This window comes from Balaenoptera acutorostrata, chromosome 13 (assembly GCF_949987535.1).
Source record: "Balaenoptera acutorostrata chromosome 13, mBalAcu1.1, whole genome shotgun sequence".
Taxonomy (NCBI): Eukaryota; Metazoa; Chordata; class Mammalia; order Artiodactyla; family Balaenopteridae; genus Balaenoptera; species Balaenoptera acutorostrata.
In genome coordinates, this window is record NC_080076.1 from 72,880,051 (window position 1) to 72,902,854 (window position 22,804).

Here is a 22,804-nt window from a genome sequence, read left to right on the forward strand (position 1 = left end):
CAAAAATTATGTTTCTTTTAAAAAACAAATTCAAACATTACCATAATATATAGGACAGGAAGTATACGTTTTCTATAATCTCCTGAGCAGTGTGCCCCTCAGCACTCCCCACTCCCCAGCTCCATCCCCCCCCAAGATAACCAGTTGGCACATAACCTTTATTTTTAAATGATTTCCGAAGGTCCACTTTAGACTTGGGATTTGCTGGTAGGAGGCTCTGAATCTTGTTCCTTCGTGGACCAAAGGACCAAAATCCTTCAGTCACACCAGAACAAGAGCATGAGGAGAAAATGTTAAGCCACACAATATTCGTTTACTAATATCCCTTCTCAGTCATTCAAAATGTCTGTCTTTAATTCAGACAATATTACTGAGTGCCTACCACGTACCAGACGCTGTGCTCATAAGCTCTGGGATGCTGCAGTGAACAAAACCAAGGGGCCTGCCCTCCAGGGACTCACATTCTAACAAGGGGAAGTGATAAACAGTAGATATGACAAACTGTGTTGAATATGAGGAAGTGACAGATGCTATGGAAAAAGGGGTCAAGCCGAGGAAAGAGGATTGTTCAGGGTGCAAGTTATAATTTTTAACACGGTGATCAGTGTAGGCCTTGCCAAGAAGGTGACAAGATATCTAAGCAGAATCAAGGAGGAGGCGGGAGAGTAAACCTGAGGTGTCGGGTTTCCAGGGCAGCTGAGCTGTCTCCAGGGCACTAGGAGCCAGGCATTCGCTTTCTCCTTGGGAAGGGCTGCCAGAGTCTATGAAATGCCCCTCCCAGGGCAGATCCATTGATGTGGAAACAGTCTGAGAACTGGAAAGGATCTTTAAAAGGGTACCTAGTCCAGTCCCACCTGTGATGGTTGCATTTTCTCCAAGACCTGGGATGGGCTTTTTTTCTCCTGGACTTGCTTTTTTTGAGCTTCCCCCTCAAGCCAGACCAGCCTTCTCCCAGTGTTATTATCTCTCATCTTTACAGCAACCTATGCAGTTACATGACCCCTGTTTCCCACAGAGGTACACCAAGGTTAAGGGGCTTGCCCAAGGTCAGACACCCAGGAAGCAGTGGAGCCGCAGGCCTGGGTGCCTTCTGTGCCACCCTTTCTCTCCCCCCGCCACCACCCCCGTATCTCACCTGTCTCCAACTCCTTTTCTTTCTAGACCAGCATTCTCCAAACTGGAGGACTCCTTTGAGGCCCTCTCCCTGTACCTTGGGGACCTGGGCATCCCGCTGCCTGCAGAGCTGGAGGAGCTGGACCACACTGTGAGCGTGCAATATGGCCTGACCAGGGACTCGCCCCCCTAGCCCCGGCCCAGCCCCCTGCGGGGGGGCGTTCCACAGCCAGCACTGCCCCCTCTGCACCCCATCCCTGCTGTGGGCAGGGCCTTCTGCGCTTCCTGTGGATTGGCAGCTTGTTTAGAAGCAGAACCGGCCATCCCTACTACCTCCCCAGGAGGCGAGCGGGTGCAGCACCGGGGAAACCATCTCCACAGGTTCTGGGGCCTGGTTACTGTCTGTAAATCCAACACTCGCCTGAAAGCTGTGAAGAAGAAAACAAACTAACAAACAAAAAAAAAGCCTGGTTCCCATGCCAGGAGGAATCTGTTACTCATGACCACTCGGGAACTCCCTGGCAGTGGATTCCGGGAGGCTCTTGCTTACACTAATCATTGCGACCTGGACCTGCTGGGCAGGATCCCAGGTGCACCTGCCTGTGGGCTCTGAAGCCTCTGGTCCAGCTGGTGCAGGAGGACTTCTCTTGGGAGCGTGGCCAAGTGAGCAGCCATCCAAGGATGTGAAGTGACAGTGGTGCTACCCCCTTCCACTCCACATCCCGCCCTCCCCTGGGCAGGGTCAAGGGAGTAGGTTTTGAAGGGTCCCTTAGTCGGTTTGTAGTGGGTCCGGCCAGGAGTCAGGGGAAGGGCTGGTTTCTGTTCACCTTCCGGGCCCAGGGGCCACATCAGCTCGAGGGGGAGCTTCCCCCCGTGTTCTCAAACTGAGCTGCTGGAGACTGGCTGGGAACTTCCTTTCTGCCTCCCACAAGCAGTCAGCTACAAGTGCAGGAAGAGGCTGGGGCTGGAAGGAAAGAGGCCCTGCCCGCCAGAAAGCTCTAGTATCCTGGCTGCTGTCACTCACACCCTGGTGGGCACCTCAGGAGCCTGGGATTTTGCTAGGTGGGTTCTGGAGGGCAGTGTGGCTGGTCGCAGGCCCAGTGTATGGGGCGGGGTGCTGGGAATCTCAGCAGTCTCCCGGCCCTGTCCTCGTGGCAGCCGATGCTCACCCCTCACTGTGCCTGATCCAGGCAGCAGCTTGGGTGGCAAGAGGTGGTGGCAGAGTCCCAGAGCGGAGGTGCTGGGGGGGACATCTCCCCGAGCCGGGCTCTCTGGCTTCTACCTCCCATGTTGGCTGGCCCAGCTCATGAGCTCCTGGCCCCAGCCTCCTGACCACAGCTCACAGCTGTGGGTGCTGAAAAGCCCAGGGGACACCCTCTACCCTGGCTTCCAAGCTGGGGTGGGGGTCTTGAACACAAGTAGATTTGCCTCCCCGTAAGTGTGACCTTGCACCATATTTAACAGATTAGGAGTGGGTTTGGGATCTTACTGCGATGGTGGTTATATTGGGGGTGGGGGGAGGAGGCGGGTGGGAGTGATGCAGGAGAACGGTTGCTGTTCAGACTATCTTGTTATATCTGTGGGGTGTTATGTGAAATGCTGTACATAGACCTGATGAGTTGTGGGACTAGATGTCACCTCTGGCCAGAGTTTCCTTGCTGTCTAGACCATACTTAAGTGTGGAGTGTGCAGGTTCGCTGTAGGGTCGAGCCCTGGGCTCCCGGCAGCGGGAAGGCCAGCATGTGTGGCTGGTGGTGCCTCAGTGGTCCCCACAAGTGTGGGGCGGTGGGCCCAAGCGGGGCCATCGAGCAGACCAAATAAATTAAGCAGTTAACATAACCGACCGTGCTGAGAGTGAGAAAGTGACTTGCGGCCTGGTTCAGGGAGATACACGTGGAGGGTGTGCTGGCCACTTTGACCCCATGGCAGAGACTTCTCGTGCCCCCCGCCTCTGATTCCCCTCCTTACACAGACACCAGCCTGCTCCAGAGAATGTGCACGACCCACCTGAGGCAGCCCTGGCCTTGCTGCAGGTCTGACTCCCACCTCCTGGCTGAGTCATCCCTTCAGGGCCATACGCTGCCACCCTCTGACATCCGTGCGCTCCCATAGCCAGGCTATCCTGGAGTCCTCTCTGCAGTGCTGGGTGCCACCTTCATTAAGGGAAGAAATGCATGCAAGTCACCCCCACCCCTGGTGTTTCCCTGCAAGTGCTCAAGGGGAGACCCGTTTCTTGCTTCTGCACACGGGGTCTGTCGTGGAGGGTGACGGCTGGGCAAGATGTTGCGATCTGGCTTGTAGGATCCTGGGCACACTAGGCATCCACATAGCCAAAGGTGATTTCTCCAAAAGCTGGAGTCCAACTGAAGGACAGGATCTGGTTCCTGGAAAAACTGATGCTCTAGGATGCCCCTTGCTTCTAGAAGTATAGAGCAGTGTCTAGGTATGGGCAGAGGTCACCCTAAGTGTTCCTAGAGGCTGAGAACCTACTGCTAAATCCCTGCTAAAAAGCCCAACGAACTCCTGTTGGTACCTTCTTCTGGAGCCCTAGGAGTCACCCCCGCAGGGACCTTCCACAGCCCAGAGCTGCTCCTGGGAGCCCGGAGACTCTTCCCCCATCTGCACACCCATCCCTTCTTTGGCTGCTACAGCACCACCACCCACCAACCCCATCTCCAGCCCCTGCCAGGGGCTGCCTGATGTTCGTTTTAACTATCTCCACCTCGGAAAGAATGCTGAGGGGGAGAGGATTTGCAGTGACCAGCCTCCTTTGGGATGCCACACACCCTCTTTCCTGCAGCTTCGACCTGAAAAGCTCCTGATGGTGACGCCCAAACACGGAGGCTGCAGTTCCCAACCATCCAGCTGCTGCTGCCTCCCAGGTGCAGGGCCCGAGTGAAGGACAGAGAGCCAGAGCTTGCCATGCAGGTGTTGACAAGGTAACCAAAAACTTCCCAACTTTTGGGAGGAGGGTCCTGATACCCCACAAAAACTTGGCAATATGGAGTTGTCTTTTTTTTTTTTTTTTTTTTATGTAAGTCAAATGCAGAGCAATTTCCTGCACTTTATAGGCAGGTGTCAGAATGAGGTATATAAAACTTGTACACAGAGAAATGCTTTTATAGAAAAGTAGAAACCAGTAATGTTCTCTTCTGCATCACTACCAACAAGGGACCCCCTGAGGCCTAGGTCCCCTCAGCAAATCACTTCCAGGAACAGTCTGCGGGAGAGACTGGGCCCCACTAACCCCTCTCCATGTGAGGCAGTGGCAGGGCTTTGGGAAGGAAGCTCTGTGGACGGGAAGCAGTGCTAAGGCCTCCGAGTGTGATATCAGGGCCTCAGGGCTGGCCGTGCTGGTAGCTTCCTCTGTGACCCTGAATGTCAGTTTCCACTTCTGGCCCCTCTGTCCAAAAGGCTTCGGGAACCCTAAGGTCCCTTCCAATGGTTCTATGATTATTTTACAAGTTAGGGGTTGTGGCCCTCGCCCTACTGACCCCACAGGAAGGCGCTGGCCTGGAGGCTACAGAGCCACCTGCAGATTTGGGCCGAGGCAGGAGCCAAGTCCTGAAGCCCTCCATCGCCCTGCCTCCGAGTGGGTTTCCAGGTTAACCTCTCAGAAGCAGTTCACGAGGCCTCACCCACAGTGTCATTCCCGTAGGTTAGCTGGCTGCTGTCTCACCCCTGAAGAATGAAGAGAGGTCACTGTCCACCCTAAAGAGAAACCATCTGGGGCACCCCAGGTCCACTTGGGTCCTGTGGCCTGAGGCAGCTGCAGATCTTTCTTTACCCTCTTCCTAAGTGGAATGTTCAGTGCGATTTTTCCCTTCCTTTCCTTTCAAAACAGGAAGAGTCCCTGGGCCCAGCCCATGGTTGTCAAGGCACATCACTGCCAGCAGCCCCCCACCTAGATCCCGTTCTCAACCCACAGTTCTGACTTTCGTACAGACTCATTTCCATTTCTCAGAGGTCAGCAGGGAATTGCATCCCAAATATTTAAAAAACTAAATATCTTTTTTAAACACCGCTTCTCAACCTACATGACCTGAACTGTGAATAACAGTGTGCACCACTCAAGCCCAAGGAGAACACATGGGGAGGCAGAGGCTGAGGCCATCTTGGACAATAAAGCACAGAGGAGCTGGGGGAGCTCCCTGTCCATCCCTGGTTCAGTTCCGGGGCACTGGAAGCCCCTGTTGGCAGCACTGCTGTGGGGACTGCCGCTGCCTCCATCCACGGGCAAAATCCTGCTCCACGGGATGGAGGAAGAGCATTGGAAGGACCCCACCCAGCCTCACCCTCAGCCCACAGTGCCACCTGCTTGTCTTAGGATTCACCAAAAACAAACCAAAAAAATAAGTGGGGGGTTTTAACCACAACAAAAAGTGTAGATCCTCCCAGCTGTAGGTGGGTAGGCGGTACTGCACCAGTGTCTGCATGGGCTCCTGCCCATCATGGGGGGCTCAGGCGCCTGGAGTGCCCGCCTGGCCCATGAGGGGGGCACTGCCCTCCTGAAGGTCAACTGGAGTCTGGCTGGCGTGGACCACAATGGTCTTCTCATCCACGATCTCACAGGTGGGGTTGGTGAAGGCAGACAAGGGCAGGGTGATTCGTTGCATCTCCCTCTCACACACCTTCCGCTCATGCTGCTCTTTCAGGTCCTTGCCCCTGGCAGGAGAAGAGGGAAGCGTTCAGGCTGTGCCTCCTGCATGGCTCTGCTCCTAAGGTGGCATCTTGAGGCCCAGCAGGGGCAGGGGCTGGCCATGGTCACAGCCAGTCAGTGGCTCATGGCCTAGATTTCTGTACTGCCAGACTGCCTTAACTCAGCAAGGAGCCCCTAAACCTCATCTGCATGAACCTCACACAGCTGCAGTGGGGCTCAATGAAGATACCGTGTAGGAAAGAGACTCTTAAAGCAAGGCGGAGTTTTGCTTTTTCAGCCCAACGTGCCACAAGACCCAGAGAATTTTCAGCCCTCACCTATAAAATTGTCCAGAAAACTGACCTGACCATCCTGTTCTGAGACATCTTATCCAAAATTTCCAGAACCTGTGAGCCCTGGCTAGAAACAGGGACCATGCAGGGGCCAAAAAGGACTCTGAGGGCTGCTCAGGTCAATGGGAGACAATGACCATGGGACCCTGAGTTTTCACACGCCTTCCAATTCTCATGGTGCTCAGTGACCCAATCAGGCCGTGGAATTGCCCCATTTCACTCACATGAAGTGCTCGCTCCATGCTAAGAGCTTTATGTGCGTAATCTCACTTCATTCTGAACCCTAACAATTGGGTCTTATCATTCGTCTTATAGATGAGGAAATAAGTCCAGAGAAACTGAACTCTCCGAATGACATGGTGGGCTCAAACCCAAGTCTGTCAGACTCAGGCTGATGCTCAAGAGAAGTTCTGACCCGATCAGGGTCACCCCCAAAGAAACAGTGGGGCAGGGACTCACACACCCGGTCTTCCAGCTGCACATGTTCTGCCCACCCCATGGGACCAGGCCACCCCCACTGCAAGCCAAGGGGCTTGGTGTGTGCCTAGCACACTGCACACGAGAACCAGCCCCCAGCAGGCAGGTCAGCATCGTCTGACACAGCAACTAGACACGTGGACTCAGCTGTCAGAGGAAATCTTCCCGGAAGGAGCCCACCCCAAAGAGGCCTTGAAACAAGTAGCCAATGGATGACTTGGTGCAGCAACACAGGCCTGCTTCAGACTCCCTGGGGAGACGGCCGAGATCAGATGGATTACACAGCCATCACCATGTGAGGTGCGATGACAGAAGTGTCCAGAGACTGGAGAGTAACACTGAGAAAACAGCAGGGGCTGGACAGGGAAGAGCTGGCACAGGTACCTCACAACTGTCTTTAAATAAACCAGTTGTCTGTACTTGGATCAGCCCAGCCTTGGCTGTGTGACACTTGGCCTCGGGGAGCCTTGGTTTCCTCATCTATGAAATGGGGATAATATCTGCCTCCAAATAAGATAATGGATGGGAAAGCATTTCAAAAACAGTGGAATTGCTGTAAAACTCATAGGAGGCTGTTATGATTTGCCCTGAATACGACTTGACTCACCAAGCAATGTTATCTTAATCTGGGTTCCCAAGGGAACTCTCCTACTGACCAGCCAAGGTGAGTATTATTTGTGTGACCTCAGCCACTCCCCTTCTCTTGGGGCCTTCATTTCATCATCTGTAAAACAGGGAGTTGGACTTGATAACCTCCACGGACCCTAACATTCTGTGAGATCCCACGCATGACATGTGCCCTGACTCCCTATTTCTCACTGTAAGGTCACAGAAGGCAAACCTGTAAGCTCACCTCCCTGACTCACCCTGGGTGGCCGAGTTTCTGAATGTGTAAGCCTGCAGCTCCTACCCATCCTCATCAGGCTCTGTACTGGACACCACCAACCCCCGCAGCAGAGGACCTCCCAGAGCACCCAGAGGGGCCATGGAGGGCCATGAGGACAGGGCAGTCTGGACCAAGTGCATCCCCACTCACAGCCTGAGATTCACTTTGCCCCTGGGCACTGCTCATTGGTTACAGCTGCCACCGCATCGAAAAAAACACCTACCTCTGTAATAAAACAAAATGCTAGATTCTTCAAGTCTGCCCATGTAGGGAGAAACTTGGAAGGTCTGGGTTTAATTTTATTAAGGGAGCCCCCAAGCCAGCAGAAGACCAAAAGTCCATTTACAAAAGAAGCAGAGTATGTGCCAAGAGTCTTGGGCCAGGCCTGAATTTCAAAATCTAAGGGGCTGGAGGAAGAGGGAAAGCAGGAACTCATGCTTCCTGAGGACCCACTAAGGTGCCAAGAAATGGCCTTCCCATCATCCAGCATGAGAAGAGCTACCTATGCACCTACTGGATGCCACACACTTTATACATGTACCATCTTTGTTCAATTTCCACCCAACTTTGCAAGACTGCAAATATCACGCACATTTTATAGAAGAAAGTGAGGCTTTGGAGTCTGACTCCAAAGCCCTGCTTTCCTCAGCTACCTACTTTATCAAGCATCCAGCTGTGGTCAGCCGAGCTGTTGATAATGGTCAGGCTGCATCATACACAAGTCTTTAGGGCAGGGGTCCCCAACCCCCAGGCCGTGGACTGGTATCGGTCTGTGGCCTGTTAGGAACCGGCTGCACAGCAGGAGGTGAGTGGCGGGCAAATGAGCCGAAGCTTCATCTCCCGCTCCCCATCACTCGCGTTACCGCCTGAACCATCGCCCCCCACTCCACCCCCATCTGTGGAAAAACTGTCTTCCATGAAACCGGTCCCTGGTGCCAAAAAGGTTGGGTACTGCTGCTTTAGGGGGAAAAAATCAATTTGGATTAATGGGGCAGAGCCGGGCTGGAAGAGCAGCCAAGGGTAATGAAGGAAGCAGGTGCTGGGACTCATCTGGATGACAGTCTCTTCCATTTAGAAGCCTCAAAACACACCCAACCCCACGTGCCTCCTGTTAATGGTGCCTGTGAGTCCTGGAGGTGCGGTGGCTGCGCCTAGCCCCTTCTGAGGTCTGAGAGAGGCCAGAAGGTCTGCTGCACTGACCACCAGGCGGCTCAGCCCCTTCTCACCACCTTTTGGGGGTAGGGGGGGCAGCCAGGCTGTTATCTGGCAGCCAAGAAAGAACAAAAGACTTATTCACTGACTTAGCTCCTCTCTTAAGTAGGCAGAGTGGTGTTGACTTACAGTTTTTCCCTTGCCTTTGTATCAGAAAATAAACACTCCCTCCAGAGCCAGAGCACAGACGCTGCAGGGGCAGTGGCAGGGGCAGGGAGCTGCAGACTGGCCACCTGAACCTCATGGCCCAGACAACCAGAACAAAGACCCGCCAGGCTGAGCCCTCACCACCCCCACCTGCCACCCTGCCTCCCCTGAGAGGAAGCCTGGTACCTGCCCGCCCCTCCCGGCCAGGGGAAAGCTCTCTCCCTGGCCTTTGTGGGGAGGGGGATAGGGGGGCTCATGGCTTGCAGTAATTCTATCCTGACTGCTCCGGGGCCGGGAGCTGGGCTGGCCAGAGAGAGCAGGTGTGGACGGAGCTGCTGCCTGTGTCTGACATCCTCTTCGAGGGGGTGATTGGAGGCACCCGAGACCTCCTTCAGGTAACACGGGTTCCTTCAAATTATTATGTAACTCTGAGCCACTGCTCCCTTCCCAGTCAGAAGTGGTGCTGTGCCACGCTGCTGCTCAGGACAAGTTCCTCAAGGCAGCTAAGGTTAGGAACACCAACTGTCTGCCCAAACTACACTAATTTCATCCTCACAACAAACCTAGGCGGCATCTATTAGGATCTCTGTTTCAGAGATGGGAAGGCAGATGCAGAGAGGTTTAATCATTTATTCAAGCAAATGGTGGATTTGGGATTTGAACCCAGTACTGCCTGCAGCCACCACCAGGTAATATTGTCTTTTTTTAGGCAACATTAGAGCTGGGAGTATCATCACTAACCTCCTGCCCCTATTTTACACATGAGGAAATCAGAGAAGGTAAATGACTTGTCCACTGTCACACCCAGAACTGGGTGCTGCAGAACTAGATCCTGGTTCTTTTAACTTTTAAACCCAGCTATTTTATTTTGAAAGTTCCAATTTTTCCTACTGTCCTATGCAATCCAATGCAAATTGGCATGAAGTTCCTGGGCCTCGCTGGACTTTTGGGAGATACTGGCAATCCTTAGACACACCTTATTGGCTATGTAGCTTGGACACAGCACTTAACTTCTCTGGCTCTCAGCTCCTCACTGTAAAACGGTGTAAAAGTGGTCCTTCTAGTGTGGTCCTGAGGCTTGGGCGTGATCATCAGGGAAGGACATTCAGTGGGGCCTCACTTATTAAGAAAGCATGCAATAAATGCTGGCAGCTAGTGGTTATTTAACCTGATTGGTGTTCTACTGTTTACACATAATACTTAATGGTAATCTGGGGTGGGTATGTGTGTGTGTGTGTGGAGTGGGGATACAGCCCCAATGAACAGACAAGAAACAAGAAACGGAGGTGCAGGGAAGTAGCAGGACCTGCGCTCAACAGCGCTTTCCAGAACACTGTTTTCTGACTCTGGGGAGAGATGGGGGCTGAGAGCTTGCCTCCAGCCCACATGTGGTTTCCTGTTGTACAGTCTGTGCTCAGAGCACTTTTGCCAAGGGAATGGGTGGTCCAATGGTTAGTGACGGGGAGTCTGGTGACTTGGTGCCTCGCCCTGAGTTTACAGGAAAATAAATACAAGGCCTCGGGGCAATCCTGTGACAGCCTGAAGGAACAAATCTAGAAGAAAAAGGCTTGGCTTCCTCATTGGACCTGAGAACTGAGCTTGCAATTAAGGACGTTTAGCAGTCAGTTCACGCACCTGGAGGCCTGGACACTGTCACAGGATTGGAGGAGAGCCAACTGCTATCCAGTGGCTGAGGAAGGAGGAAATATTTCAACAGCTAGACTCAGCCAACACAGTTTGGGTCTGACTGTGAACTGTAACCAGGGCCTCCCCATCATTTCCTCTGACTCCGTGAAATGACAAGCAGGTGCCCCTGGACCTGCCACGTCAACCATCCCACTGAGGGCAGCAACCTTGCACTGGGAGTCAGGAGACACGCTCAGGTCAATACTTCCCCTCTCCGAACCTGTGCTTCCTGAATCACAGATGATCAGAGAAGCATTGGGGCCCAGAGAGTGCTAGTGCAGTACCCACATTTTACAGAAAAGAAAAATAGCTATGGTTTACTGACCACTTACTATGGGCCAGGCAGTCGCATGCCTCAGCTACAGCAGTGCCCTGGAGTAGCAAACAGAAGCAACTTGCCCAAAGTCACACAGATCGCTAGTTAGTGGCAGGGCTAAGACTTAACTCCACCAAATGCTAGGTGTGTGACCTCAAGCAAGGTACATATCCTCTCTTGCCTCAGTTTCCTAATCTGTAAACTGGGGATAATAACAGCATTTACCTCATAAGGGGTGATTGCGAGGATTGAGTTAAAGTGTGCGTATCATTTGAAGCAGTGCCTGGCCTCTGATAAATGTTCGCTACTGCTGCTGTTGTTGTTATTATTCTTACCCAACTCTTCCCCTTTTCCATCTGTAAAATGAGGAGGCTGACTACATTGCCCTAAGGACACCTCAGTTTATTTAATGCTGGGTGACCCACTGGGACTGTGGGCTCAGACGTGGTCCTCACCACTGGAAAATGCAGGCCACCACATCACTTCCCTTATAGGAAGCCTTCCCAGACCATAGAAAAGAAACATCACACATACTCTGGACTAGAAGTCAAACCCCCTGATTTTGCCGAAGATTTTGCAAATAATTTTCCCAGAGTTAGCCAGTGCTGTAAAAACGGGCATAACTCTGGCTTATCATCATGCATCCATCACTGGCTTTGACAGCCTTTTCCACATGGCATCTCAGGGGACCTCTCAAAATAAGCATTCCTCCTCCTGCCGTCCCAGCCACAGGTCATGTCCCTGAGTTTCCCAGGTAGCCTCTCTGGCTTTCTCATATGTGGTGTAGAGTAGCTAACAGACTCCCTATCCTCTTACTCACTTCCTTCCTCCTGTCCTAAAGGAGATCCCACTGCTTATGGCTCAGGACATTCAAGCCCCAACTGCAAAAGCAGTGGCTGGGAACTTTTTCTAGTAGCAGAATTTTATAACTCACAGAAAGAATTCAATCTCAGGGTCCCTGCAATGAGAGCCCAGCCTGATTTCTGCAGGGCCACTCACTTCCACACCAGGCACGCTGGATTAGACAGCAGGGAATGTGGTGTCAAAAGAGCTGGGTTTGAATCCAGCCACTCCCAGGCAGTATAACCTTGAGCAAGCTTACTTCACCTTTCTGATGAAGGCTTCCTCACTTGTAAAATGGGGAACAAGAACCCCTACCTCAGGAGGCTTTTGGGTGAGGAGTAAAGGCACCCAAGGAAAGGGTTTGTCCAAGGTCACCTGGTAAAGACTAGAACCAAGTCTCTACATCTTGAGCTGGTTTTCCTCTTCCAACACCTCACTTCCTTTATGGGTAAGAATGCCACAAAGGAGTCTGCTTTGACTTTGTGGACCTTCCTCTCCTCTCTCAGAGAGCCCAGAAGAGAAGCTACTGACCTCTTGTAGGTGTAACCGAGGACGATGCCAGCTCCAATGCCGATGATGATCACCATCATGGTAACGCCCAGCACGTAGCCTGCCAAGGACAGGACACAAGGTATACCATTATCTCCACCCCAGATAATCAGCAAATATTTCTCAATAAATCCCACAAGGACAGGGGTGGGCAGTCATACCCAGGGTTCCCAGGTCCTTTTTCTCTTTGGAGTTCACCCGCACCCGCTGGCTGATCCCAATCACTGGCTGCACGGCAGCGGCCTCGCTCTGGGCAGGCAGGGTGTTGGCAGGAGCAAACACCTGCACCTCATCTCCTCCTGGCACTTCAGACACCTCCTCGGTTTCTGTTGTAGAGATTGGCGGGCCCTGGAAAGTGGTCTCTGGAGGTGAAGTGGGAAACAGCTCTCATCAGAAAGTGTCTTGAGTTTGGGGGGAGACGAGGGGGCCCACCTTAGAATGCACTGATTTCAAGACCTAGGGGCAAGACCAGGCCTAAGGGCTGCACCATAGCTGGGACGAGGCCAAGGTGAGGGGAAGGCTATGAGAAAGGGCCTCTCCTGCCTCCCACATCTTCATATGCTCAAATCCTTGCCATCTTCCAAGGCCCAGCTCAGCTTCCACCTCCTCCAGGGCCCCCCCCCTCTATGCCAGGAAACAATCCATGACTCCTCTGAGCAGCTCAGGTTTGCTGAACCCAAGCTTTATGCCAATCCCTATGTTATATGTTTACATAGCCCATTTAATCCTAGAGAATCGTCTTGCTGCGCCGGGAGCCACAAGTCTGCACTATGGAGTCTAAGAAACTTGGATTCAAAGCTGGACCCTGCCACTGCCTTTGGTAAATCGCTGAAGTTCTCTTTGAGGCTCAGATCCCCCAAACTGGTTCTTGGGTATGGCGGGGGTGCTGTGAGCAGAGTGCCTAGCACACACACAGCAGACGCTCCACAAGAGGTCCGTAAACCCCCAGGGTCTCACTAAGGGCATAGACCCGGGACGCGCGACTCTGCGGCTCCCCGGGCGGTGCATGGGGCGGGGAGCTCGGCCGAAGGGCGGGGCCTCGCCGCCCACTGTTGTTTACTAGGCGATCGCGGAGGATGAGCTCATTCCAGGCGGAGGCGCCGGCCAATGGGCTTCGGGCCCCGCGGCCTGGAGACAGCCCTGGCCAATCGGACGGCGCGGGGCGGGGCGGGGCCGGCCGGCGTCGCGCAGCCGCACGTGCGCTGCCGGCTCTCTGGCCCCCCCTGGGCGCGGGGTCCAGGGCGGGTACCTGGGCAGCGCAGGTCCTTGCAAGGCCGCTTCTCGGGAGCGCCGGCCTCGCTGCTGACGTAGCACCAGGGCCCACGTGGGTCCTGGTCCGGGTTCCGGCAGTAGCTGTGGTTGCCGGCGCCTGGGAGGGGAAAGAAGGCGCCATGGGCCGGGGCCGGGACGCAGCCGCTGCCCGCCCGCCCGAGGCCCGCCTCCCGGGACAGGCACTCACCCGACTCGGGGGCAAATAGCAGGCCGCTCTGCGCGTCCAGCCAGTTGAGGCAGAGGAGGCCCGGCGCGGGAGAGGGCTGGTCCGCCCGGTACAGGTGGCCGTTGTCCCAGAAGCAGCCTGTGAGGAAGAGGAGTCCCCCGGACAGGACACTGAGTGGCGGGCAGGGGAGCCCGGGCCCATCCCAGCTGGGAGACGCTGCCCTCACGTGGAAAACCCCGCCAGCCTCGCAGGGCTGTTGTGAGGCCGGAAAGAGAACGGAGAGAGAGCGCGTGAAGAGCCCCCAGCCGGTGCCCGGCCCCCAACGCTCAGTATTAGCTTTTTTTCTTTTCTTTTCTTTCTCTTTCGTAAGCCGGAAAGCACTGCACAAGTGCAAGGGGTTGTTGCTCTGGAACTTGTGGCCAGTTTGCAGGAGGGTGCGGGGGAGCCCTGGGTTCAGGTCTCTCTGTGGAGACGGTGGGAGTTTTCGGTCGGTGGGCATCCGGACCCGACATCCATCCCTGTGTTGTCATTCCATGTTACATAAACTCTGGTGTTCCCTTCTCCGTGGATGTGGCCACACTTCCACAGGCAACACTCCCTCCCAAGAGAATTCTACAAAAGCCTTGATTCAGTCACGGAAAAGAGAACCTCAGACAGAGGGAACCTGCCTCATCGCTGCCTGGATGTGACTCCAAACTCCCACTCCCCTCAGCTGGAGAGCCGCAGGAAGGGGCTGGGGGAGGAGGGCCTGCGCTCTGGTGACACCGTGCAAAGCCCCTGAAAAGAACAGTACTTAGGAGTAGGGGAGATGAACCCCCAAGTTCCATCCACTCTTGAGCCACAGGCAAGGAAAAGGAAAGAGAAAGTGGCTACTTGCCTTTGTTCTTAATGGCAAAGATGGAGCTGCAAGCTCCTGGCAGGGAAAGGAGAAAGGGGAAAAAAAAAAAAAAAGCTTTCATGGGACAACAGGAACCTGCTAAAAGCTTCGTTTCCTGTCATCTTCCTTCCTGCTTGGGAAATAGGGAGCTCTACCCTTTCTGCTTCATTAAGTTGCTGCAGAAAGGAAAGATAGTAATCTCACCTCCAGATCCATAGGTTTTTGCCAGGAGCATGTTGCTGACCACGAGGATTGTTTGCAGCCAGGCCAACAGCATCCTCACCTCCTTCGTCCTGCAGGTGACTGACCAACCAGGGTCCAACCGGGGTCCCCTTGGCGGCGACTCTGTTCCCAGCCTTGCAGTCAGACCTGCCCTTGTTATGCTCTTCTGGTAAACAGCCTCTCTTTAGAACTGGGAGCTTCCCAGCCAGCTTGCTGCAGCGAGGTGGTTTTTTTTTTTTTTTTTCTCTCGGCTGAAAGGCGCCCCCTGGGTCCTAAGCCTCCTATGCCAGGCTCATCACTCTACCCTGAGTCACGAGAGGAACTCAGCCAAGCGAAGAGAGGCAGAAAAGTTCAGGTTGTGCTTAGCAGTGGTTCAGCTCGAGACCTGCACTGTCTGCATCCCTGGGGCCTTTCATCTCTTCTGTTTCCATTTGTGTGAGTAAAGAAAGAATAATTTTGTCAAGAGGCATCACTGGGAGGTGGGGGTGGGCAGGGAGTTTAGAATCACAGTGACTAAGGCAGAACCACTTAGGGAGAACATGCTAGCTACACAACCAGGAGAAACTTGAGACTGTGGATGGGGCACAAATCAGAGCATCCAGGTGGAAGCAGCTCTTTATACCCATTCTTGAAAAAGAAAAAGGGCCTTTGTAGTTTATACATGTTTATAGACACTGACTCTCTTTTTTTTTTTTTAAACAGTGTCACTTTGCCAGGGTCAGATCAGTCACATACCTTTGCTTATATTTGGGGTTTGGGGTGTCATATATGTAGGAATAAGTAGGAATACAGAAGGGGTCTCTTTAGTTGGAAACACATGTCATGCACACATATTGGGATATCTGCTCAGCTATATTTAATAGTCTGGCCTTTCTACCAGCCCTGAGTTCCTATAGAGGAAGTTAAGTAAAATGTTTGCCTTCCCCCCCCCCAACCCTGTGGGAATTCCATCTGCAGCCGTTTATATCCATCATTAAACCTCACCACATCCATAGGACTGAGACCTTCTGCAGTTAGGCAACACAGCTCTCTTCCTGTTTGGCTGACAGCTCCAGTTCCCAGGCAGCCTCAGTAAACTGAGAGATACAGCAGAGTGATTTGCCAAGACTACCTTGTGACTCAGGCAAATCTCAAAATAGAAATGGGAGACTGTTTGGATCTGAGGGCTTGCATCTTGCAGGCAGTAATTTAGGGAGGAGGGAAAAGAAGAAAACTTTACTACCGAAGTTTCAAAAGTTTTCTTAAGGAAGAAAGCTAATGTCAAACCAACTAATCTGAAGTGAATTTGAATTCACTACACTCAGATTTCAGACATGGAAGGGACAGAAAGATACATTTGGTTTACTCTTTGGAGACGTTTGCTGACAATGTTTGATTCCTTCCATCCACTAAATAAGACATGTTGCTTTGTTTTTGCAATCACTCTCCTAACTCCCCACACAAGCTTCTGATCCTCTGACTCCTAACTTGGTGTCCACTGGGAATCACACCATATGGAGTCTGTAGATTTACTCTCACACCCACCCATATATACACAGATACGCCAAAATTTTATAACTTAATAATTCTAATATAATATTCAGGTGTCTTTTTAACGCTTTTATTAATTTTACACAAATTTTGGGCTTCCCTGGTGGCACAGTGGTTGAGAATCTGCCTGCCAATGCAGGGGACACGGGTTCGAGCCCCGGTCTGGGAGGATCCCACATGCCGCAGAGCAGCTGGGCCCGTGCACCACAACTACTGAGCCTGCGCGTCTGGAGCCTGTGCTCCGCAACAAGAGAAGCCGCGATAGTGAGAGGCCCGCACATCGCGATGAAGAGTAGCCCCCGCTTGCTGCAACTAGAGAAAGCCCTCACACAGAAACGAAGACCCAACACAGCCAAAAATAAAATAATAAATAAATAATAAATAAATTTAAAAAAAAATTTTAAGACCCTCCAACAACTACATGCTAGATATATTTCTTTTTTTTTTCTTTTAATTTATTTTATTTATTTTTGGCTGCATTGGGTCTTCGTTGCTGCGTGCGGGCTTTCTCTAGTTGTGGCGAGCGGGGGCTACTCTTTGTTGTGGTACGCGGCCTTCTCATTGTGGTGGCTTCTCTTGTTGCGGAGCATGGGCTCTAGGCACGCGGGCTTCAGTAGTTGTAGCATTCAGCCTCAGTAGTTGTGGCTCGCGGGCTCTAGAGTGCAGGCTCAGTAGTTGTGGTGCACGGGCTTAGTTGCTCCGCGGCATGTGGGATCTTCCCGGACCAGGACTCGAACCCATGTCCCCTGCATTGGCAAGCGGATTCTTAACCACTGCGCCACCAGGGAAACCCTAGATATAGTTCTGGATACTGAGATACTGAGAATATATCAGCGAACAAAATATTTTGAAATCTCTGCCTTAATGAAGCTTATATTCTAGTTGAGAAAGACAGATGACAAATCTATAAAATGTCAAGTGGTCTTAAGTGTTATGAAAAAAAGTGAAACAGGGTAAGAGGGAGAGAGTAACAGGGTGGTATTTCACTTGCTAAAGAAAGCTTACACTATTCTCAGGGAACCAGTAGGATATTTCTACAGGAAAAAGACTGAAGGGGAAGGTTCTTTGCACAGTTTTCCTTGCAGGTCCTGAATACTCTTACACCACTGCAAGAGATCTATGATGCATATTTTGTTTCATTACATAAAATACATTGGCTTGAGAAAATGAGAATGCAGTTCTTTTTTTTTTTTTTTTTTTTTTTTTTTTTTTTGAGAATGCAGTTCTAATTTCAGAGAAGCAGGGGGTTCTTTTGGATCCCTCAGCACCTAATCTGTTGCCTTTGTATGCAGTGAGTGCTCAATTATTGTCTGATGAAATGCTCCTCCTTAGACTTTGAAGGGCTACTTCCGCTGGATTGTAATACTCTTCCTTCTGATTACAATAGAGACAGGCTGTACTCAGACCAGCACGTGTACCATTTTCAGTTTATCTACTGTGCCTATGTAGGGGTGCCAGGACTTCCTCCTCAGAATCCCAAAGCTTCTTTACCTGTTGCTGTTATCATCTAATTTTTCTGTTTAAAAAACTGCTATCTTCCCTAACTTACACACTTTGATATAACAGCAAAACCATATTTTGTGCCGCGTGGCTTTTGAGGAACAGCACTGCCTGGAAGAGATATAAGACAGTCCAGAGGAGATTTTTATCAGCTTAGTCATCTCTGCTTTTTCTCCCTTATAACTAAGACATTTATCAGGATGATTTGATTTTTTTCGAGAATGACGGACTTGTTGCTCAATCCTTCAAAGGCATATTCTGTTATAACCGGTTCAGTACCTTCCTTCCTCAAGGAAATCAGATCAAGTTCAGAGATGTGCCTGTCATCATCATTGGTGATGTTTTGGTCTTTTTCTTAGAATCCAAATTTGAACTTTGCTTCATGTGTTAGTGCAATATGTCCATATTTTATGGCCTATAGTTATTCTAAACTTCAGATTTCTTCTGAAAATATTACTACAATAATAATGTGATACAGCACTACCCAAATAGTCACTTTGGATTGTTTATATCCTGAAGACACTGTGAAATATAATCATATTTTACTATTTCAGAGGTGTTTAACTGTTGGTTTCATATTAAATCAGTGCTAATCCAGAGAGACAAAGCTGTACAGTTAACTCAGGAAAGAGCCTCCAGAGCATTTCCCAAGAAAGCTGGACAGTTCATTTTGAACTTAGAAGAGCTCTAAGGAAGCCATAACGCTGTTAAAAGGCTTAAGAATCCTTTTGTCAGCAAAAGGGCCAAGGTGTTGGTAAAAAGTTCTTCGTGGTAAGATCTAATGAGTTGACTCCCGATATTCTCTCCATATTATGTGCTGTGGAAGTGGCCACTGAGATTTTGCTGAGAGATATTTGGGTGTACAACTGCAAACTGAGCAGGAGATGGTTTTATGAAGTTTGTTAAGGAAATCATAGTCCAGTCAAAAGATCTAAACTTCAAGGCCGTTTCTAAAGTATGGCCTTCAGTGAGTTAGATTATGTCCATATTGGTACATAGTTAAGTGTTTAATAAACGTTTGCAATAAAGGGAAAAAGCAGAGTATGTGAGGAAAAGAGTCTAAGCCGACAGAGAATAGTAATTTTTTAAGGGTAAGCAATAAAACAGCCAAGAAGGCTTGTGGATCACAGGCTACTTTCAGAAACAAGACATTCCACGTTGGGGAGATAAGGGGCCACAAGAGCAGGGAACTTGGGAACATCAATCACATCCCTGGTTTTGGGAAATAAAGCGAAGAGTAAATTCCTGAATGATAGCTGATTTTGAGTTAGAGGCCAGTCTTAGAAAACATGGCTTTCACATTGAGGAAAACAGTCTTCAGCGCTGAAGGGAGAGAAGTAGAGACCATAAACTTAATTGGCTGGTAAGACTAGGCTGGCGATCTTTAAGGTAAATTAACTTGGTAAGCTACAATTATGCTTCTTTTGGAAGGGAATTTAATATTCTCCAATCTCAGTAAACTGAATCTGCAGCTTTCAAAATTTATCAACACCCAGTATGAGCTTTAGCACGGATATTTAAGCAAAAGAAGCAGTGTAATTAAGAGTGCAGGCTTTGGGAAGACCTGGGTCCCAGTCTCAGCACTACAGTATGACCTTGGGTAAATTACTTAACATCTGTAATTCCAAGTTTCCTTAGCCTCTGATTATAGGGGTTGAGAATACAGGCACAAATGTCAGGATTCAAATCCCAGCTCTGTTGCTTACTAGCTGTGTCATCTTAGGGAAGCTACTAAACTCCCTGACTCAGTTTCCTCATATGGAGGGAGAGAGAGAGAAAAATAGTACCTACATCTTTGGATTGTTGACATTCATTGAGCCCAGAATAATTGTTAGTTTTTTAATAATGTGTCAGTAACCTCTGACTTAGAAGTACTGAGCACATTTGCTATCTTCCAGAAATTTGCAATCTGGTTATAAAGATCAGGCTAACACATATGAAAATAAAAGCAACATAGGGCATTTATAAGTAGGTGTTAAAGAGTATGACACAAACAATAAAGGTTTATTGATTCACTGATTATTTATTAAATGCTGTGCACAGGCAGGCACTAAGCCGAGTACTGAGGATACAACAGTGACCCTAACCAGGTCCTTGTTCTTGAGAAGTTCACAGTCTTGTGATAGAGCAGGTACCAGTGGACAGGCAAAACAACACAGAGAAATCAATGCTACAGTAGGGATTACCGTCGGGGGCTACAGGGGCTCACAGGAGGGGCATATGGCCTAGTTTCAGGAGGTCAGAAAAGGCTTATCAGAAAAAGTAAAATCTGAAGGGCAAAGAGTTAAGTGTTCTTTTTTTTTTTTTTGGCTGCATTGGGTCTTCGTTGCTGCACTCAGGCTTTTTCTAGTTGTGGCGACCAGGGGCTTCTCTTCATTGCGGTGCGCGGGCTTCTCATTGTGGTGGCTTTTCTTGTTGCAGAGCACGGGCTCTAGGTACGCGGGCTTCAGTAGTTGCAGCACTTGGGCTCTAGAGCACTGGCTCAGTAGTTGTGGCGCACAGGCTTAGTTGCTCCGCGTCATGTGGGATCTTCCCGGACCAGGGATCAAACCCGTGTTCCCCGCCTTGGCAGGTGGATTCTTAACCACTGCACCACCAGGGAAGTCCAGAGTTAGTGTTCTTGGCAGGTCAGACGATGTGCAGAAACCTGGCAGTGGAGGCTGTCACCGTGGCTAGTGGAGCTTTCAGGGCGGCGATTAAAGTGAGGCCAAGAAACAAACGCATGAAGCCAAAGAGGGAAACACTTGCTGACCAGTTTACGGAGGTCCCTGAATGTGGACTTATCCTGAAGGCCATGCGGATCCAGTAAAGAGTCAGACTGTTGTCTTAGTGAGTTGAGTCAGGCCACAGGGTGGAGGATTAGAGGAAGCCAAGTCAGAGCCAGAAGACTGCAAGGAGACCACTGCAGTGATCTAGATGAGAGAACAGTGGGCCTGGACCCAGAATTGAGTCAGGTCACCTGGGTTTGAATCCTGCTCTGCCACTTAGTAGCTGTGTGACCTCATGCAAGTTACTTAACCACCCTGTGTCTCTGTTTCCTAATCTGAAATTGGAGATGATAATAAAATTTACCTTAGAGGCTTGTTGTGAGGATTAAAGCACTTAGAACACACCTGTCCAGCTCATAGTCTGTGCTCCGTAAATGTAGGCAGTGAGGCTGAGGAGAGGCAACGCATCGATGAAGAAGAATGAGCAGGACTCTGTGACCAAGGGGGTGTCGGGAACAAGCAGGAAGACCTAAGGAGGCTGGCTTTGGTGTGGGAGCTTGTCAGGTGGTGGTGCCACTCGCTGAGATCAGGAGCCGGAAGAAAAGCAGGCTGGGGGAAGGCTGAGAAAATGTGGCCAAAGGTACGTAACTGGCAACCAGGAGAGTGTGGGTTCGGGAAGTTGTTTCAGGAAGGAAGGAGGGGCCCACATCGCTAAACGCTGCCAGGAGGGTCAAGTAAGAGAAGAGCTAAAAAGAATACATTGGGGACTTCCCTGGTGGTCCTGTGCCTAAGACTTCCCTGGTGGTCCAGTGGCTAAACCTCCATGCTCCCAATGTAGGGGACCCTGGTTCGATCCCTGGTCAGGGAACTAGATCCCACATGCTGCAACTAAGAGTTCGCATGCCGCCACTAAATATTCCCCCATGCCGCAACGAAGATCCTGCGTGCCGCAACTAAGACCAGGCACCGCCAAATAAATAAATAAATAAATTTTTTAAAAAAGAAGAAGGGGCTTCCCTGGTGGCGCAGTGGTTGAGAATCTGCCTGCTAATGCAGGGGACACGGGTTCGAGCCCTGGTCTGGGAAGATCCCACATGCCACGGAGCAGCTGGGCCCGTGAGCCACAATTGCTGAGCCTGCGCGTCTGGAGCCTGTGCCCCGCGACGGGAGGGGCCGCGATAGAGAAAGGCCCGCGCACCGCGATGAAGAGCGGTCCCCGCACCGCGATGAAGAGTGGCCCCCGCTTGCCGCAACTGGAGAAAGCCCTCGCACGAACCGAAGACCCAACACAGCCAAAAATAAATAAATAAATAAATAAATAAATAAGAAAATCCTTTAAAAAAAAAAAGAAGAAGAAGCATACATTGGTTGTAGCAGCAAGAAGGCCATCGGTGACTTTGTCAGGAAGGATTTGGGGGCCTGGGGGCTGGGGCTAAATGAATGGATTATGGAAGGAAAAGGAGATGATGAAGGGAGATGTGAGAACAGACAGCTCCTTCAGAAAGTTGAGTGAGGAGGACCGGGGGTGGCTGGAAGGGTCATGGGCAAGGCAGACGCTGGACCCAGTGAACTGTCAGGCGGGTTTCCGAGTGGTGGTGCGTCCATTCTGTCAGTAGCCGTGCCAGGGAGGTTTAGAAGGAGCTGATTTGGGGATGTGTCATGGGTCTGGCCTCTGTGGTTTTGAATTTGACATAGGGGCAAGGGGTGCATGTGGAAGTGCCCAGCAAGCAGTTTGATATGGGACCCGTGTTGGGCGACTGGACAGGAAAACCTGAGTAGGACCCAGGTGAGGGGGGATGAGCTAGGAAGCTACTAGAACAAAGGCAGGCTGGCAAGAAGGCACAAAGGAGCTTTGGGTGCAGCCTTAGAATTCATGAGCATGGTGAGGGTGTGTGAACTCCATGAGGCCAGGTGCTGGAGGTAAGGAACCAGGCCTCAAATTCAGACTTCAGAGCTTATCAAGAGCATTCACTGTGAACAGGGGAGGTCAGAGGTGGAGCCCAGGAGCTGTAAGCTGTCGGGGAGAGGGAGCGGGAAAGGAAAGGCCTGGGTTTGGAGCTGGAGCCGTTGACCTTGGCTAGTTGCTAGGCATAGTCTAGGCAGTCATATGGAGTGATGGGCTCTGTGGGCTGACTTTAGGGAGGCAGCACTTTTGCCGTAATCTTTGCTGTGTCTTCAAAATGTAAAAACATTCATCTGTGTATTTCAGGTGTGCCAAGCCCTGATCGATCGTGGTGTTTGCCATGAATTACTTTTAATTTATGTGTGATTGTAGTTAGCATTACAATATGTAAATCAGGTGTTTATC

The 22,804-nt window shown here is 50.9% G+C and overlaps 2 protein-coding genes and 1 long non-coding RNA gene across 7 annotated transcripts in view; 2 read left to right on the plus strand and 1 right to left on the minus strand.

Annotated features, from left to right (window-relative positions):
* The window catches only part of LIMK2 (LIM domain kinase 2), a 55,248-nt gene extending 52,291 nt beyond the window's left edge, over nt 1-2,957 (plus strand). For all 3 annotated transcript variants that reach the window (XM_007170662.2, XM_007170663.3, XM_057526993.1), the window contains one exon: nt 1,162-2,957. In XM_007170662.2, coding sequence (XP_007170724.1) covers nt 1,162-1,306 — 145 coding nt within the window. In that variant the 3' untranslated portion in view covers nt 1,307-2,957. The remainder of the gene's footprint in view (nt 1-1,161) is intronic.
* On the minus strand, nt 2,944-14,947 carry PIK3IP1 (phosphoinositide-3-kinase interacting protein 1). The gene is made up of 6 exons (XM_007170659.3): nt 14,741-14,947; nt 13,681-13,797; nt 13,471-13,590; nt 12,383-12,583; nt 12,204-12,282; nt 2,944-5,778 (listed from the first exon to the last, which is right to left on the minus strand). The coding sequence occupies exons 1-6, from the start codon at nt 14,811-14,813 to the stop codon at nt 5,574-5,576; spliced, it is 795 nt and encodes a 264-aa protein (XP_007170721.2). The 5' UTR covers nt 14,814-14,947; the 3' UTR covers nt 2,944-5,573.
* A 44-nt stretch (nt 14,948-14,991) lies between these two features.
* The window catches only part of LOC103015352 (uncharacterized), a 43,143-nt gene continuing 35,330 nt past the window's right edge, over nt 14,992-22,804 (plus strand). For all 3 annotated transcript variants that reach the window (XR_009005093.1, XR_009005094.1, XR_450027.2), the window contains exon 1: nt 14,992-15,193. This is a non-coding gene — a long non-coding RNA (uncharacterized LOC103015352). The remainder of the gene's footprint in view (nt 15,194-22,804) is intronic.